At 41.3% G+C, this 19149-nt stretch overlaps 1 protein-coding gene and 1 pseudogene across 1 annotated transcript in view; both read left to right on the top strand.

The window, feature by feature from the left end:
- The first annotated feature begins 1833 nt into the window (after positions 1–1833).
- Positions 1834–19149, top strand: part of LOC137049047 (NACHT, LRR and PYD domains-containing protein 12-like) — a 29057-nt gene continuing 11741 nt past the window's right edge. Inside the window, exons 1-6 of the mRNA XM_067427440.1 lie at positions 1834–1867; positions 2553–2600; positions 4517–6317; positions 6470–6643; positions 18315–18482; positions 18587–18754. Coding sequence (XP_067283541.1) covers positions 1834–1867; positions 2553–2600; positions 4517–6317; positions 6470–6643; positions 18315–18482; positions 18587–18754 — 2393 coding nt within the window. The remainder of the gene's footprint in view (positions 1868–2552; positions 2601–4516; positions 6318–6469; positions 6644–18314; positions 18483–18586; positions 18755–19149) is intronic.
- On the top strand, positions 13351–13467 carry LOC137050140 (5S ribosomal RNA; annotated as a pseudogene).

Genomic DNA, 19149 nt, shown 5'->3' with positions numbered 1-19149 from the left:
GATGCAGCTATACATTTTGTATACATGTATTATACATGTATACAAAATACTCCAGAAATCATATTTCTAGATACTCAAATTTGGTTAAAACATTTGTAGACACAGCTTTTATGATAGACAATTGTTATCAACTGGATAAGGGGGGCTATAAGTAAGGGATAATGTACACCCAGCCTGTTGTTATCGCAGAATAAACCCCGACAGAGTGATCAGTGTCAATCCACACTGGCCGAGTTTTTCGGCCGGGTAAATAAAAACTAATTTGCTGCCCTTATTTTAATAAAGCTGTCTGCTAACTGCTCCATAAAAAAAAACAAAATATTACATCAGATCACCTAAGGATAAAGCCGCAGTGGTAACGCAGGCGTCAAGTTCACGTTAAGAAATAAAGACCCCAGGTTTTTAACACGTTTCGTTGGTTATTTGAGTAAATTAAAACACAATACTTACATTTATATTTGTATTCCTCTGCCGTGGGATGGCAGGCTAGTGGGATGGGCTAGGCTGCGAAGAATCAGTTCAATCCTTCGCGTTCCGGGGAGATAGGGTTGCCAGGTCTCTGCAACAAAACTAACCCAAATCTGCCAATGCAATTTTCTCCATTGAGCGGCCAAATTCTCCCCTGAATTTGTGCGTTTGGGGATGGTGGAGCGCCTAAATCGTACTGACAGGGTTGAAAATCAACCCGTGGAAATATTTTTTTACCCGCAACAACAACATAAAAGTAGCCCAATTCGGCGTGAAAACCGCGGCCTTGGCAACACCGACGGCAGGCCGCATTAGAAGGATCCTTCGAATTGGGACAGCCTCGTCGCTCTGCGGTGACGCAATCGGCCTTCAAATGCGGCCTTAGGAGGATGCAGCCCCTGAATTGGGACACAGCCTATAGCTGTGTCTCATTTCAGAAGGCTGCGTCCTCCGGAGGTCGCATTCGAAGGGTGCATACGTCATAAGGCCGTCTCATTTCAAAAAAGTGAGAAGGACACGCCAAACGCGACCTCCGAATGCTTCCTTCTTTCACAGGAATTCGGAGTGTGCTGAGGTGTAGCCTTCACGGCTGGAAATAACCCACAATTCTTTGCGTCTCCGTTAACAACCGTCATATTTTTTTTTAAATATTATATGAAAAAACGGCACCACCGCCAGATATACATGCGAGCGTAGTTGTGGTGTTTAAATTAAGTAGTTCAAGCTTTTTTGTTGTTTTTTTTAAGCTCTATTACCTCAAACAGATAGTTGTGGTAAACAGGATTACAACTGTTTAGTGCTTTTTAAACGTTTAGAACAGTACATTGCTGTCAAGACAAGAAACATTTCATATTCATTTTCAAGTTATAAATAATTTTCATTCATATAACTGGCGTGAGAGCGCAACAAGGCTGAACTTGTTGGCATAGCAACGTGATACTTCCTGCCTTTGTGTCCTACGAAGGACGTCTCGTTTAATTCTGATTGAGGACACTCCGTATACTGCATCCTACACAGGACGTGTCCTCTGGAGGACGCAGCCTTCGAAATTTAACGAAATGAGACACAGCTAATGGCTTGTAAGGCAGCGTTTTGTGAATGAAGGCACCTCACGAAACGATTTCGGACAGACTTCAGAGGCAGTGTAGCAGTTAATTGATCTACAGCAAAACAGAGAGAGCTTTGGTGAGAACTAAACACATATTTAATTACTACATTAGTCATTTCTCGCTAGAAATTACATACATTTACACACAAACTGACCAGCAAACGCAACTTTCGCACGCCATCTTTTTCCCCCAGCTCAACTGTCACTGAATGGAAAGCGCACAGGATTGTGGGATATCAAAGACAGCGAAAGGATACATGTATGATGCCTTCAAAAATCGATCAGATAAAGGTATCAGGAGACAGGAAGTGAAGCTAACATTAGATTCGGACATTGCTTGATGCCTGCCTGCCTTCAAATGTGTCCTGCGAAGGCAGCATTTTCCAGGTTTCAGACGCAGCCCAGTTTAGCTAGTTCCCCTCTATGTGTATACATAGCCCATGTTTTCTCTGATTCTCTCCCGGTTGTTGTTTTATGTCAGGTTTGCTGTTTAATGTATGCAGGTATTCTCTGTTCCCCGTATTTTCTTTGTTTTTGTTGTTATTGTTCATATACCATTAAATTCTCCCTGCATTTGGATACTGTATATCTGCCTGCTTGTCTGTTGATTCCCCATTCTGTGACAAGATGTTTACGGGCAAAGCTTCGGGCTTGAAAATAACAGAATAAATGTGAATTTGGCAATTTATTTTTTAAGTTGGTCAAATTAAGCAAAACTATTATCTATAGGCCTATAGCTAATAAATGCTAACTAGACCTTGTGACTTTCAAATATTTAAAGTTCCATCAAAAACTGGGAAGGGAAGGAAACGTTACTGGCAATAGGTGCACAGGAACAAATCCTCAGAGAATGTTAAACAACTGGATTATTAATCAGGATGCTGTAAGAAGGAGGGATAAAGGAACAGAGCAAAGGTGTCCATGTGACTGGGGAATATCTGCATATTTTTCTAATTTTTTCTCTCTCTTCTCACAGAGCCGCAAAAAATCCCAGGGACGGCAGAGAAACTCACAGAAGAACAAGGTACAGTCTTAACAGTGTCGACCAAAACCAGTAGATATGAGCGCCAGGTTTTGTTCTGTTAAACATCTGTTAGTGTTGGTGTGTTTATTTTCATGCACTGAACATATTAATTAATATTAGAACAGAAGTTAACTGTGGGGGGTGATGTACTGTATCACCAGATCTAACCAATGAACCCTGTCATCTATACTGAGTTTGCAAATTAGGCATTAACACACACGCACGCACGCACGCACACACACACACACACACACACACACACACACACACACACACACACACACACATATATATACACACATATTCCTTGAATGCTTAAGGGTATTCCCAAGGGCGTATGTTTGGTCTCAGCTTTGGTGGGGACATCCCACCAGGTTGGCACAGATTATATAGTCTATTATTTATGTTATTTTAGGAATGAATAGGTCTATTAATCTATGAGGCTCTATCCAGTACAATAATAATAATAATAATAATAATTATAAAACAAAATACTTTTTAATTCTCAAGTTCATAAATGATTTTCAAAACTGATTTGAAAAAAACAACAACACACACACACACACACACACACACACACACACACACACACACACACACACACACACACACACACACACACAAAATGACTTATTTTCAATATAAAAAGTGATTGTGGATGAGATATTTTTTTACTTCTTATCACAGTCTTGGGCATGTGAAAGATTAGTAACGGCTTTGGCACCATTAACCCTTTAGATAGGCCTGTGCTAAAAAAAAAAAGCTTAGTTTCTGGCTTTTGTATAATAACAGCACATAAGTGAGGGAGAAAAAAAAGTAAATCTGAAGCTGCACAAAAACTAACAATGCATCAAAGCCAGTGTTGTTACTAATCTTTGACATTAGGCGTGTAAGAAAATATCGATACATGTGAATATCGCAATATTTTGTCAGGCGATACTGTATCGTTATTTATTTATTTACATCCAAGATTCGTGGCTTTGTGTTCAAATTAAACCACAGACTGTATACAACCCAACCGCTAGATGGCAGTGTTATCGTAGAACGTAACTGACGCGAGAAGCCGGAGAAGCGCGAGGTGAATGTGTACATTAGCATTAGCAAACCTCACAAGACGATAGAATTATTCCGCTCCCGCGGTTTACAGAGCTGAAGTGTGGACTCATTTTGGCTTCAGCTACAAAGAAGCCACTAAGGAAACCAAAAAGTAATTTTGTTTGCCTTCAAACGGTGGACGCGAGCTCGACATGTGTTTAAAAAAACGTGCAAGTTTCCAGCGCATGTTCTCGAGACTCCGTCGCTACGGCAGCAAAGCCGCTAAAACACAATCTTGTGCAAATGGCCTTCTGTGTTACTTATTGTGAAATTGATTTCATTATATTTGCTATAAGCTTTCTACAATTATACAAAATCCTATGTGTTTATTGAACTATGTGTGGACCAATGTAAAATACGGGACAAATCGCGTCCTTTATTGGTTTGTTATGGGTCGCATCATTATTCTTGCAAATATGGGACGATTCCTTATTTCAAGGGACTGGTGGCAACCCTACACGCACCCCCCACCCCGAAATGACAGTTTAATTTGTTACGTCCTGGCCGTCGGAATCGATCCATATAGCACTGAGCAGCACAAAGGAGTTTGCTAAAATATTGGTGAGGACAATTTTGCCATCTTAAATATTTATTGGGACTAGTACCTAGCGTCCCTCCTAAACCTACACCCATGTGTATTCCCTTCCATGAGTGTAATATATTTATCAATATGTAGTGAATTAAATGGAAGATCCGAGGCCTTGGGGCTGTTATACTAGTAATTAAATTATAATAGGTTGAATGAATTTTCAAATCATTAGAGCATGCATGTTTCTTACTATGAAATATGTTTATTTACTTACACCAATCTTTTATAACAGAGGATTCGATTCTGAAAAAATTCTTGGAAACTCACAAAACCAACATGAAGAAGAAAGCAGAACATATTTTTGATTGCAAGAAAGAAAATGAAGCATATCTCAAAGCTGTTTACACAGATCTGTTCATCACAGAGGGAGATATGAAAGATGTCAATCAGGAACATGAGATTCTGAAGATTGATGATGCTTTAAAGAACAAACAAAAACAAACACAGAACAAACCAATCAAATGCAATGATATAGTAACATTATTAAAGGAAAAAAATGAAGAAAAAATTGTGCTGACCAAGGGAGTCGCTGGCATCGGAAAAACTGTCTCTGTGCACAAATTCATCCTGGACTGGGCAGAAGAAACAGCCAATCAGGATATAGACTGTGTGTTCCTGCTTCCATTCCGAGAGATTAACAGAATTAAAGACAAAGAGTTCAATCTACATGAGTTTCTGCTAAAACTGTATCCTCAAATGAAGGACCTGGAAAAATCTGGAATAAAGTTATATAAGGAACGTAAACTTGCATTTATATTTGATGGACTTGATGAGAGTCGCATGCCTTTGAATTTTGAAAGCGGGATATTGGACAATGTTGAGGAAAGATCATCTGTAGATGAGCTGTTCACAAGTCTGGTCAAAGGGGAGCTGCTTCCATCAGCTTTCGTCTGGGTGACCTCACGACCAGCAGCAGCCAATCAGATCCCTCCTGAGTATGTGGGTTTGTTCACAGAAGTTCGAGGATTCACTGACCAACAGAAGGAGGAGTACTTCAAAAAGAGAATCACAGATGAGACTCAGGCCTCCAGAATCATCTCACACATTAAGACATCTCGTAGTCTCTACATCATGTGCCACATTCCCGTGTTCTGCTGGATCACAGCCACAGTACTTCAGAATATTCTCAAGGATGTACCGAACAATACTGAGAACATCAGCACAACACTTACTGAAATGTACATCCACTTCCTGGTGATACAGATGAACATAAAGAGCCAGAAATATGATGGAAAAGCAGAAAGACAACGTAAAAAGCTCTTACAGTCAAACAGAGAAATTATATTGAAGTTAGCCAAGCTAGCGTTTGAACAGTTGAAGAAGGAAAACATTGTGTTTGATGAGGAAGATCTGGAAGAATGTGGTATTGATGTAAGTAAAGATACTGAGTTCACAGGAATGATTGCTGAGATCTTTAAGAAGGAAGATGGACTTCATGAAGAAAAGCACTTCTGCTTTGTGCATCTGAGTGCTCAAGAGTTCCTTGCTGCAGTGTATGTGTTCCTCTGCTACCTGAACAAGAACATGCAGGAGCTTCAGTTTTTCTTTAATGAGCCCAAAGAAAATATCACATTGCAGGAGCTACTAAAGAAGGCTGTTGATAAAGCCAGGAGGAGTCAAAGAGGACATCTGGACCTGTTCCTGCGGTTTCTGATGGGAATTTCACTGGAATCCAGTCAAAATGTACTTAAAGGCCTCTTCACACACACTGAAGACACCACAGAGAGCATCACAAAAACAGCTGAATATATTAAACAAGTACAAGACATGAATATCTCAGATGAAACTTCAGTCAACCTATTCTACTGCTTACTTGAGCTCAAGGATCATTCGTTATATGAGGAAATCCAGAAATACCTCAGTTCAGATGCACATCCAGGAAGAGAACTCTCATCTTCAATGTGCACAGTGCTGGCCTATGTACTGCTGATGTCAGAGAAGGTGCTGGATGAGTTTAACCCAAAGAGGTTCACGTCATCACTAGCCGACTACACGAAACTCCTTCCAGCTGTGAGATGCTGCAGAAAAGCCCTGTGAGTAATTTCACTGGTCGCTGTTTTCAAAGGTTTTATTCTACATCGCTAAACAACTGAATGTCAAGATACTGTGTCAAATATCTGGCTGTCCTGATTATGCAAAACACTGAACATCAGAAAATAATCAGGGTAATGTTCTGTTTTGGCAGATTTGACGGCTGTGGTCTTGATGAAACATGCTGTGAAACTGTATCTACAGCTCTACAATCAGCAAACTCCCATCTGAGAGAGTTAGACCTGAGTAGCAATCACCTAAAGGATTCAGGAGTAAAGCTCCTTTCGGATGGACTGAAGAGTTCACACTGTCAACTGAACAAACTGAGGTTTGATGTTCAAATATGTGGATGAATAGCTGTTTCATATCTGACTAGCAGATAATTTCCCGGTCTATATTGTAGTATGAATGCATCAGTGTCAGTTTCTCCAAGAACACAAGGCAGACAAGCCGGTTTCGGGTTTCACATAAAGAAACATGCATGAATGAGAAAATAAAGGATGTCCTTGATTTAAATAAAGTTATTAAGTGCATAATTTAGTCCCATATTTCGCCCATTTCGCCTCACTTTTGACTGTCAAGACGATGGTGGAAGATCTGGATTCAAAGCAAAATGTAAAAGCACCTATTTCACAATATTTTGGGTTTAAATAGTTTTTATTAACAAGGTTCAGGAGGAGCTTGTTCAAATAATTGACACAAGGCAAGTCAAGTCAAGTCAACTTTATTAATATAGTGCTTTTACAATGACGATTGTTTCAAAGCAGCTTCACAGTGTTAAACAGCATAATATTGTAACAAAATTTGATTTGGCACCTTACACCCTGCAAATTAAAAATGTAGCTTACTCTTTTATGGATGATTCTCAGTAAGAACAAAAAACATGATTTCACCAACAAATATTTAAATATTTCTTTTTATTTTTGACTTTTAGCACTAAGAATACAGCCATGTAATATTTGAGAAATCAACCAATAATATAGTAACATTTATGACAACCATTCTGTAGAGGTTTTCTTGCGGGTAATTAAAAAAGGTTGCAAAGCGTTGTACATTTAACAATTTTATGTAAAAAAAAAAAGTATTAAAAAAATCTTTCTTTTCAAAGAAAAGTTCTTTCTTTTCAAGACACATTCGTGCTTTAATTTCAATGGACGTTTTCTCTGTAAAAAGAATAGAAATCAGAATCGAGTAACTCCAGTAACATCGAGTAAATGGTTTTCACCACTGATTAATTTAGCTTGCAATTAAAAAATAAACCTGATTAAAATATAAATCTGATGTTTTATAAAAGTTACAGTACAGGCCAAAATTTTGGACACATTACTATTTGTAATGTTTTTGAAAGAAGTCTCTTCTGCTTTTCAAGACTGCATTTATTTGATCAAAAATACAGGAACAAAATTTAATATTGTGATATATTATTACAATTTAAAATAATTTTAATTTTAAAAAAAATTTATTATCCTTTAAATTATAATTTATCTCTGTGATGCAAAGCTGAATTTTCAGCATCGTTCCTCCAGTCTCCAGTGTCACATGAACCTTCAGAAACCATTCTAATATAATGATTCATTTTCAGGTTGGAATTTCAAGTTGGAAACAGTTCTGCTGCTTAATTTTTTTTCATAACCTGTGATACTTTTTTTTATAATACTATGATAAATAAAAAGTAAAAAAAAAAAAAAAGAAGAAGCAAATGTTTTAAAAATAGAAATCTTTTGTAACAACAATATACACTACTTGGGTTCAGTCTTTTTTTCTTTCTTTTTTTGAAATAACTCAGCAATGATGTGTTAAATTGATAAAAATGATAGTAAAGGAGATTTATATTATATGAAAATATGTTTTTATTTTGAATAAATGCAGTTCTTTTATTCATCAAATATATTAGGCAACAGAACTATTTCCAACACTCATAATACATCTGAATATTAGAATGATTTCTGAAGGATCATGTGATAGACTGGATGTCACATGTGACACTGAAGACTGGAGTAACGATCCTGAAAATTCAGCTTTGCATCACAGAAATAAATGATAATTTAAAGATAATATAATAAATTAAAAGCCAAATATTTTAAATTGTAATAATATATCACAATATTTTAAAAAAAGAATCTGTATTTTGATCAAATAAATGCAGGCTTGATGAGCAGAAGAAACTTAAAAAACATTACAAATAGTAATGTGTCCAAACCTTTGGCCTGTACTGTATTTGCTATAGGCTATACATGGCATACAATTTTAAATCGCCATGTGAGAACACATTTATATTAAAATATGCACTTCAATAAGCTGACAGAAAGCAGGTTAAATGCATTTACATGTTAAACAAAATCGATGTAAGGGAAAAAGATCTAGCACTAGCACTGACGATCGGTTAATGCCTAATGCACTTTGAAGCCTGGCAAACAATCGAGTTAAATGAAGAGTTTCCAGCAGATGGCACCATGATCTTGTGCAGCGCTAACAGAATACATACCATTTATGCATGTTTTAGAAAATGTAATATTCTGAGGTCCATTTGTAGTAATTGTTTAAGGCAATTTGACGATTGCAGTCATCATACAGTAGCCAGCACTTACCCCCTTTTATAAATCGCGTGTGCTCTCACTCTCACGTTGGTCGCTATCATGGTTGATTTGATGGGGGTCACGCGTGTGACGCATGGGCACACAGGACTGATTATTCGTCTTAGCCAATCATGTTGACAGGAAAATAAATAAACATAATGTAGCAACGGCGGGTCTAGGGAAAAGAGTGCAGTAAAAGTACAGATATATCACTTAAAATGTACTCAAGTAAAAAAAGTACAATTCCTGAGAAAAAATACTGAATTACAGTAACGAGAGTATTTGTAATTCGTTACTTTACACCACTGGTAATAAGTAAGATTTTAAAATGTATGTGATGTTTACAAGGGAGCCAGTGTAGTGTTGACAGAACTGGGCGAGCATGATCATACTTCTTGATTTTAGTAAGAACTCGAGCGGCTGCGTTTTGGACCAGCTGGAGTTTGTTCATTACGCGAGCAGGGCAACCACCCAAGAGAGCATTAAAATAGTAACTGTTCAGCATTTTGCAATGAAAGCATGTGCTGTAATTTATATATATTTTTAAGATTGAAGAATGCAGTTTTACAGAGGCTAGAAACGTGGCTTTCAAATGAAAGATTGGTATCAAACTAAACGTAATACTATGTACTAACATTGTAATTAATCATTTGATACAATGCACCTATTCTGTACATACATGTTTTTACATTGTATTTACATTTAAAAAAATACCTGCATTACATCTGTAATTAATTTGTAATTACACAATTGGCACTTCCCTTACACCTAACCCTACCCTTAAACTTACCCATTTCACCACACCTGTCCCTAACTCTACCCGTATCCCACCTCAATATCAGTAAAAGCGTTGCAATACAATTTGAACACAGTAAGTGTTCACATTGTACTTATTTTTTGATGTAAGTACATAGTACTTAAGGCCACCTAATATAAAGTGGGACCATTTTTTCTGAATTAAGTTGCAGGAAATTACTATTCATCCATTTTTTTATATCAACTATGCATTCCGTTTTGAATTGTGAATTAGTACGTTTCGTCAGGGTGTGAAGAAATATAGAGCTAAGTATCATCAGCATAACAATGAAAACCAACTCTGATGAGAGCAGTCTCAGTACTATGATACGATCTAAAAACCTGACTGAAAATTCTCATAGATACCATTTCTTTCTAAAAAGGAACATAATTGTGAAGACACTGCCTTTTCTAGTATTTTTGACAGAAACGCTAGATTTAAGATTGGCCTGTAGTTGAAAAATTCTTTAGGATCAATTTGCGTTTTTTCAACAAGTGGTTTAATTATAGCCAACTTAAAAGTTTTCAGTACATATCCTAATATCAAAGTTGAATTAAAGATATTAAGAAGAGGATCTAAGATCTCTGGAAGCATCTCTTTTAATAGCCTAGTCCAGGGGTTTTCAAAACCATTCCTGGAGCCTCCCCAGCACTGCACATTTTGGATATCTCCCTTATTGGACACACCCAGCTCAGCTCATGTACTAAACTAATCAGCTGATGAGTTAATACAACTGTGTTAAATAAGACACTAATAAGGGAGACATCCAAAATGTACAGTGCTGGGGAGGCCCCAGGAATGATTTGAAAACCCCTGGCCTAGTCGTTATAGGGTCAAGCATACATGTTGTTGATTTTGATGATTTAACAAGTTTAGCCCATTCTTCTTCTCCTATATCAGTGAATGAGTGTAATTTTTCCTCAATGACACTACAATGCTCTGTCTGATGTGATACTGTAGTAGATAGCTGCATGGTTATAATTTTATTCCTAATATTATCAATCTTACTACTAAAGAAGTTCATAAAGTCATTACTTCTGTGCTGTTTACAAACATCAGAAATTGAAGTTTTATTTTTGGTTAATTTAGCCTCTGTATCGAATAAATACCTAGGGTTGTGTTTGTTTTCTTCTAAGAAAGTCGAGAAATAAGCAGATCTAGTAGATTTTATGGCTTTTCTGTATGCGATCATGCTCTCTCTTTCCATGAATTGCGAAAAACCTTCAGTTTTGTTTTCTTCCAGCTGCGCTCCATTTTTCTGGCTGCTGTTTTAAGGGCCCGAGTGTGCTCGTTGTACCAAGGCGTTGGCCCATTTTCTTTAATTTTCTTTAAGCGCCGGGGAGCAACTGTGTATAAAGTGCTAGAAAAGAGAGTAAATAGTTTCTGTTGCAACATTGAGTTCCGCTAGGCTATCTGGGATGCTGAGGAGATGTAACTGATGAGGACAAAGTAATCTTTAATCACAGCGGTGATAGTCCTGTCATATTTGTGAGGGGACGGCTTTGCAGCCTTAGCTAAATTAAGTATACATGATACTAGGTAATGATCTGAGATGTCCTCTTTGCTGCAGAATTTCAAGGGTATCAATATTTATTCCATGTGACATTATTAGATCTAAAGTATGATTACAGAGATGAGTGAAAGGCAAGGCAAGTTTATTTGTGTAGCACATTTCATACCCACTGGCAATTCAAAGTGAATTACATAGAAATGAATTAAAGTAGTGATAACAAGCATGAGAAATAAGAATACCATGTAAGAATTAAAAATAAAAACAAGGATAATGAAAACAGTTTAAGAGAATTAAAAATAGAAAAATAAAATGGTCAAATACACAATAGTGGTCTAAAATTAAAACTAAAATTAAAATTAAAAATAAAACATCCTTCAAGGTCAAGCCCTTCCCCCTGGACAGCACAACAAATATGTATTTAAATTTACTCTCCATAAATGATATGTAAGTGAGAACTCGTGAAAATCAATGATAATAGGGAACATGCAAAAGATTAGGTTTGTTTTTCTAGTTGTTGTTAAGTATAATAATGTACGCACATCGTCTCTAGATAAAACATTGAACACATTTTATGTGGCATGCTGTGGTTTCAAGGCAATGCATCCACTATAAATATTTCATTTAGAGTAATATATATAAAAAAAATTCTGGTTCCCTTTCAGTCGGTCACGTTCGACGTACGTCGGAACTGAACTGACGAATTGGGCTCTGACCTCAGAGACCTATCCACTTCGAGTGTATAAAAACGAGCCAATCAGAGATTGACATGTGATCCGCACATTCCACGCTCTGCCCCTCAGCGAGGGTATAAATAGGAAGTGGAATGGCAGATCAATGCTTTCTACTTCGGAGCCGAACAGTACTATTACTGTTTCCATGAAGAGTGTGTAAATTGAGTCTTGTGAGATGAAGAACTGCCAGTGCGGGTGAAACGGCGCTTCAGCAAGTAATCGACAGTTGCAATTGTTTCCATTCACAAAAAGAGCTTTTTGTTGGTTCGCTGGGCGTTTTCCCAAACTTGAGTGCCACACACAGGCTTGCACTGTGGACTGTGTGCTGGCCGCGGTCATCTCCCTGAGTGCTTCAGCACGTCTAAAAGAGCAGTTTTTCCATTCTAAAAGATCAACACGGTTTGACCCTGCGCCTTTTTCAAGATATCATTCAAACCGTGTATTCCTGGAATGCAACTGTTTCCTGTCCTCGTTGACGGTGACGGCCACGATCGCATGTGAGATTGTGATCGTGGGTGATTCATGTTCTTGCAGAAGAACATGGTCCCGTCGGCGCGTTGTTCGTCTCACTCTTCTCATAAAAAGGCTTGAGTGTTCAGCGCGCCATGTGCCGTTGAGCGGCCGGCTGACAGCGGTGGTTGTCACAGCAACCAGCACGCGTCAGTCGGTGCTCTAGATGCGCAGTCGAGTTTATGAAACCTCAGATGGGGTCGAGTCCCTTCGCCTATCCCCCAATCTAGTTCTTTTTCTGGTGTTACTGGAAAAGGGCTACTTTGGCTGATAAGCGCTGGTGGCCTGAGGATTACAGTGGGAAATCCCCGCCGGGTAAATCCCTTCGGGCCCCCACTCCTCTATCGCATCAAAAGCATGCTGAGACTCTGTTCGTGGGTGGTACGGATTCTCTCATGAGAATATGACCACGTCAGGGCATTGTGCGCCTTGCCTTCTTCATAGAGGCTTGAGCGTTAAGTGCGCTGTGTGCCGTTCTGATGGCCACGTTCACTGTCTCGCATGCCTGCTGGTAGTTAAAGATGGAATTGCTGATCCTAAAAGGCTGCCTTCGGGCCTCCCGAGTAGGGTCTGAGTGCTCCACCTCCCTGCCTCCGGGCAGCAGGCAGCAGAGTGGGCTTCGAGGACGCCTCTGGCCTTCTCACTCACACTCTTCCCCAACCGGGAATACTCAGACACCACTCCGGGCCGCCCACGGGCCTCCCGAGTTGGGTCTGAGCATCCCACCTCTCTGCCTCCAGGCAGCAGGCAGCCGAGTGGGCTTCGAGGACGCCTCCGGGCCTTCTCACCCACTCCCTGCCCGCACCAGGAGTACTCCGCCTCCGGGCCTCCCGAGTCAAGCCAGAGCACTCCTTTGCGCTGCCCCACCCCGGGCATGTCTGTGGTGCCGTTGGTCCTGCTGGTATGGCAGCCAGCAGCCATATCACCCTGTAGCCCAAGACTGGTTTCCCACTGAAGCTAAGCAGGGCTGAGCCTGGTCAGTACCTGGATGGGAGACCAACTGGGAAAACCAGGTAGCTGCTGGTAGAGGTGTTAGTGAGGCCAGCAGGGGGCGCTCACCCTGTGGTCTTTGTGGGTCCTAATGCCCCAGTATAGTGATGGGGACACTATACTGTCAATGAGTGCCGTCCTTCGGATGAGACGTTAAATGGCCAATCCTGGACCTGTGTGTCATGAATCGGGCCCTGCACAAGCTTCCGTTCCGGATGTTGACGCAGAAACACATTTTTCAATGCATCTGTCCCCAGAATTGGTTCGCAGCGATCGACCTGAAGGACGCGTACTTCCATGTCTCTATCTTCCCTCGACACAGACCGTTCCTACACTCTGCGTTCGAGGGAAAAGCATACCAGTACAAGGTCCTGCCCTTCGGGCTGTCCCTGTCTCCTCGCATCTTTACGAAGATCGCGAAGGCAGCCATTGTTCCACTCCGAGAACACGGCGTTTGCATTCTCAACTATCTCGACGACTGGCTAATTCTCGCCCAGTCTCGGGAGCAGTTGTGCGAACACAGGGACACGGTGCTCAGTCACCTCAGCCTGTTGGGCCTTCGGGTCAACCGAGAGAAGAGCAAGCTCTGTCCTACTCAGAGAATCTCTTACCTCGGTATGGAGCTGGATTCGGTCAGCCAGACTGCGTGCCTCACGGAGGAGCGAGTCAGGTCGGTGTTGAACTGCTTGAATATGTTCAAAGGCAGGACAGCGGTCCCACTGAAACTTTTTCAGAGGCTCCTGGGGCATATGGCATCTGCAGCCGTGGTGACGCCGCTCGGATTGCTTCATATGAGACCGCTCCAACACTGGCTTCATGACCAAGTCCTGAGGTGGGCGCGGCAGAGCGGCCAGTACCAGGTCCCAGTGACTCTGTACTGCTGCCAAACAACGTTTCTCCGGGCCGGGGTGCCCTTAGAACAAGTGTCCAGGCATGCTGTGCTATTCATGGATGCCTCTACCACAGGCTGGGGGGCCACGTACAACGGGCATGCAGTTGTGGGTCCGTGGACGGAACCGCAATTGCATTGGCATATCAATTGCCTCGAGTTGCTAGTAGTACATTTGGCTCTGCGCCGCCTCAAGGGGCTGCTACGTGGCAAACATGTACTGGTCCGTACGGACAGCATGGACTATGCTCCCGTCGCATGTTCCAACTCGCCCGCCACCTGCTCCTGTGGAGTCGGAAGCAGCTGAGTGGTACTATTCCCTGACCAGTGGTACCCTCGGCACAGATGCACTGGCACACAGCTGGCCCCTGGGCCTACGCAAGTATGACTCTGTGCAAAGTCAGGGAGGACGAGGAGCAGGTCTTGTTAGTTGCGCCTTACTGGCCCAAATGGACCTGGTTCCCAGAACTTACTCTCCTCGCGACAGCCCCTCCATGGCCCATTCCCCTAAAGAAGGACCTTCTTTCTCAGGGATGGGGCACCCTATGGCACCCTGTGGCGGAGGTTCTAGATGGACTACCACAAGCAGTCGTAGGTACCATCTCTTCAGCTAGAGCCCTTCTATGAGGCGCCTCTATGCACTGAAGTGGAACCTGTTCAATGAGGGGTGTTCTTCCCGCCGGGAAGACCCCCGAAGGTGTTCGATTGATGTCGTGCTTTCCTTCCTGCAAGACGGGTTGGAGCGAAGGCTGTCTCCCTCCACCCTCAAAGTGTACGTCGCCGCAATAGCGCCGTACCACGACACAGTTGAAGGTAAGTCCGTGGGGAAGCACGACCTAATCGTCAGGTTCCTTAGAGGTGCGAGGAGACTAAATCCTCTTCGCCCAACCTCGATACCCTATTGGGACTTAGCTCTAGTGCTCAGAGCACTTCAGAGCCCACCCTTCGAGCCTTTGGAGTCAATTGAGCTTAAAATTTTGTCAATGAAGACAGTGCTCCTGACTGAATTGGCCTCTATCAAGAGGGTAGGGAACTGCACGCATTTTCGGTCAGCGAATCGTGCCTAGAATTCGGGCCTGGTAACTCTCACGTTATCCTGAGACCCCGGCCCAGGTACGTGCCCAAGGTTCCTACCACTCCCTTCCGGGATCAGGTGGTGAACCTGCAAGCGCTGCCTTCAGAGGAGGCAGACCCAGCCCTGGCTTTGCTGTGTCCAGTCCGCGCTCTTAGCATTTACATGGACCGGACCCAAAGCTTTCGGACCTCAGAGCAACTCTTCGTCTGTTACGGAGGCCAGCAGAAGGGAAAGGCTGTCTCCAAGCAGAGGTTAGCCCACTGGATAGTGGATGCTATAGTCTTGGCTAGGCATGTGCCGATATCAATTTTTCATGCTGCGATTAATTGATGAAGTTTTATCACGGTATACGATATTATCACAATATTTAAATAAGTTGCACAAAAAAAAGTGTTGCCATAGCATAACAGCTTTAAGAACTATTTATTTTGTAAAAACAAAAATAACTGAATGTTTAAATACAATAATGCACCAAAAATATATACAGCTCTGGAAAAAAATTAAGAGACCCCTCATTGAGAAATCAATGTTAAGTGGTCTCTTGATTTTTTCAGAGCTGTAAAAGTACAATTTTCAAACAGATTAAAGTGCAAAAGAATTAGTCTATAAAGAACAACAGGTAGGCTTACAAATTACAATAAGGTCTCATTAGTTTATGCATTAAGATTGAGCAATAGCTACATTTGGTACAGAAAGTATAATGTTTTTGTTAATGTTAGTTAAGAAATACTGATCATTGTTAGTTTTATCTTAGGTCCATTAAAAGTTATTTTGATTTTGATTTTAATGTTATTAAAAAGTAACTAAGAAATTAACATAGAATGATTAATTCTTTATAAGTATTTCTCATTGTCAGTTTGGTAATAATGAATTAACAGTTATACTATAAGTTATACTGAACAATAACAAATAATTAGAACAGTTCTAATTATTAGGGTTGTAGTCCAGATTAAAACATAAAATGTTTAAATTTGAAAATAAATAGCCTTTAAGTCTTTAAGTATTAAGTATTTGGTGCTGTGATGAACAACATTGAGATTACAAAAACGAATGGCTGTTTTAAAAACTACACGCGTTTTTTTGTTTGTTTGCTGGTTTCCGGGGTAACTGGTTCATTCTGCAGTTCATCAGCGCCCTCTGCTGTCACTGAGCGGCACTTCAGCAGCGCGTCTCCTTCACCGGTTCAGTCATGTGCAGACACACGTTTGGCTTGTTTATATCTGAGCGCGTGTCCCTTTGACGCAGAATACAGCGGTGTTGAGCATTTATACGGTTGATGGGCAAAGTATTCTTGAGTGCATTATAAAAAAAAATATAAATTGTTAATAAATTATTATTTACGATATTTTAAAGTGCCCACGATAACAATATCGTGCATATTCATTATCGTGATAAATCGCATTATCGAAAATCGGCAGACGTGCCTTGCCCGTTCGGGTTGCAAGCTCACTCCACTAGGAGTGTAGCATCCTCCTGGGCGCTGGCTCAAGGCGCCTCGCTGACAGACATTGTAGAGCTGCAGGCTGGGCAACACCTAACACGTTCGCTATATTCTATCTAGCCTCCGTGTAGAGCCGTGGCCCTGGTGGCCAGGAGCGCTAAGTGCCCGTTCTAATTGTCAGCTTGCAATGCCACTCCCACCCTCTGGGCCGGATACGTGTGTCTATTGTCTCCAGTTGTGTTTCCTGGGAAACCGGCTAACCCTGTCGAGCTCCTCCGTCACCCCATGCGGTGTCAGACGTTGCGGACCGTCTGACGCTAGGCCTGCACCCGTATGCTTGTGGAACGTGGCTGTAGGCTTGGTCCATATGTAGCGGTTCCCTCACGGCAACCCCATATGTGTATTTTCCACGGTACCAGCTACCCTAACGGCTAGCTCCGTGTTTTTCCCTTGACAGAGCCCCGCTCTGTCGTCTCTGGGCATGTTCTTTCCCCCTACAATTAGGTTGAAACCACCCCAGAGACTGCCATAGGTTGCACTACCCTGCCAGGTTAGTCCTTATGTGTATTCCGCCACCAAGCCTTCTCTGAAGGACATGGCCCTGCAGCGTACCTTCTTCCGAGACGGGCACGCTTCCCAGCGTTCAGTAGTCACTCTAAGTGGGTCTTGCAAAAACAGCAGTGACTGACCTCCCTGCTTGGAGCCTTGACTTCCGTACCATACTAGACAGTCCAGTGCGCTCAAGCAGGACGCTGGAAGGGCCAGCATTCTGGCGTTTTCCAGAGGGATCCCAATTCGTTGGTTCAGTTCCGACGTACGTCGAACGTGACCGACTGAAAGGGAACGTCTCGGTTACGTATGTAACCCTCGTTTCTTGAAGAAGGGAACGGAGACGTAAATCCCGTCGCCAGGTGCTGTGCTTCCGCTAGGAGCCCAGTCACTAATTCAGCTCCTCAGCAGAAAAAAAGCATTGATCTGCCATTCCACTTCATACCCGCGCTGCGGGGTGGAGCGTGGAATGTGCGGATCACATTCCAATATCCGATTGGCTCGTTTTTATACACTCAAAGTGGATAGGTCTCTAAGGTCAGATCCCAATTCGTCGGTTCAGTTCCGACGTACGGCTCCGTTCCCTTCTTCAGGGAACGAGGGTTACATACGTAACCAAGATGATAATGATTACATGTCATTTCAGTGCTTAACTCCAACTGAATGAGTGTGACATGTTTAATTTAAATGTGTATGTCAGATGTAAAACAGTTTAAATAATTCAGTTTAATTTATTACTTTGCTGACTCCAGTTAAAGTGTGTGTACACAGTCTAGAGTGTCCGTACGGTGCACACAGATTTTCACTTAGTTTATTTTTTATAAATCATGATACATTTTGTGCCCGCAAAGTTTATACATCAGGCCCTGGATTATAAACCCTACCTAAAAAACACATTAATATCCCTGTTTGTTTTGTTCTCTACACAGGCTATGGGGATGTAATCTCACTGCTCAGTCCTGTGAAAGTTTATCTTCAGCTCTACAGTCATCAAACTGTATCCTGAGAGAGCTGGACCTGAGTAACAATGACCTACAGGATTCAGGAGTGAAGCTTATATCTGATGGTCTGAAGAGCTGTAAGCTGGAAATACTGAGGTTTGAGTTTTAAATACTTTCAATTTTTTTTTTTCTTTAAGTTAATTACCAAAAATCATTCGGTTTAATTTATTCAGTATCCAATTACTGTTTTTCTTGTTCAGATTTTCCATATGTAATCTCACTGCTCAGTGTTGTGAGAGTTTGTCATCAGTTTTACAAACCTCAAACTCTGTCCTGAGAGAACTGGACCTGAGTAACAATGACCTACAGGATTCAGGAGTGAAGCTTCTTTCTGATGGACTGAAGAGCTGTAAGCTGGAGATACTGAGGTTTGAGTTTCAAATACTTTCATGTTTTTCCTTCTCATTAAGTTAATTACTAAAATTGTGTCTAATTTATTCATTATGCAATTATTGTTTTTCTTGTTCAGATTTTCCATATGTAATCTCACTGCTCAGTGTTGTGAGCATTTGTCATCAGTTTTACAATCCTCAAACTCTGTCCTGAGAGAGCTGGACCTGAGTAACAATGACCTGCAGGATTCTGGAGTGAAGCTTCTTTTTGATAGACTGAGGAACTGGAAGCTGGAGTTACTGAGGTAAATGGTGTTCCTTTTTTTGGCAGCATCTGTAAAGTCACTGCTCAGCGGCACTCAGTTTGGTCATACTTGACTAATTATGGCTCAAGCACAGATGGTGTGAGGAACATATTGTAAATGCTCAGC

The sequence above is a fragment of the Pseudorasbora parva genome, chromosome 20, assembly GCF_024679245.1.
Source record: "Pseudorasbora parva isolate DD20220531a chromosome 20, ASM2467924v1, whole genome shotgun sequence".
Lineage (NCBI taxonomy): Eukaryota > Metazoa > Chordata > Actinopteri > Cypriniformes > Gobionidae > Pseudorasbora > Pseudorasbora parva.
Note: the sequence above shows the minus strand (reverse complement) of the source record. Positions and strands in the feature narration are given on the sequence as shown.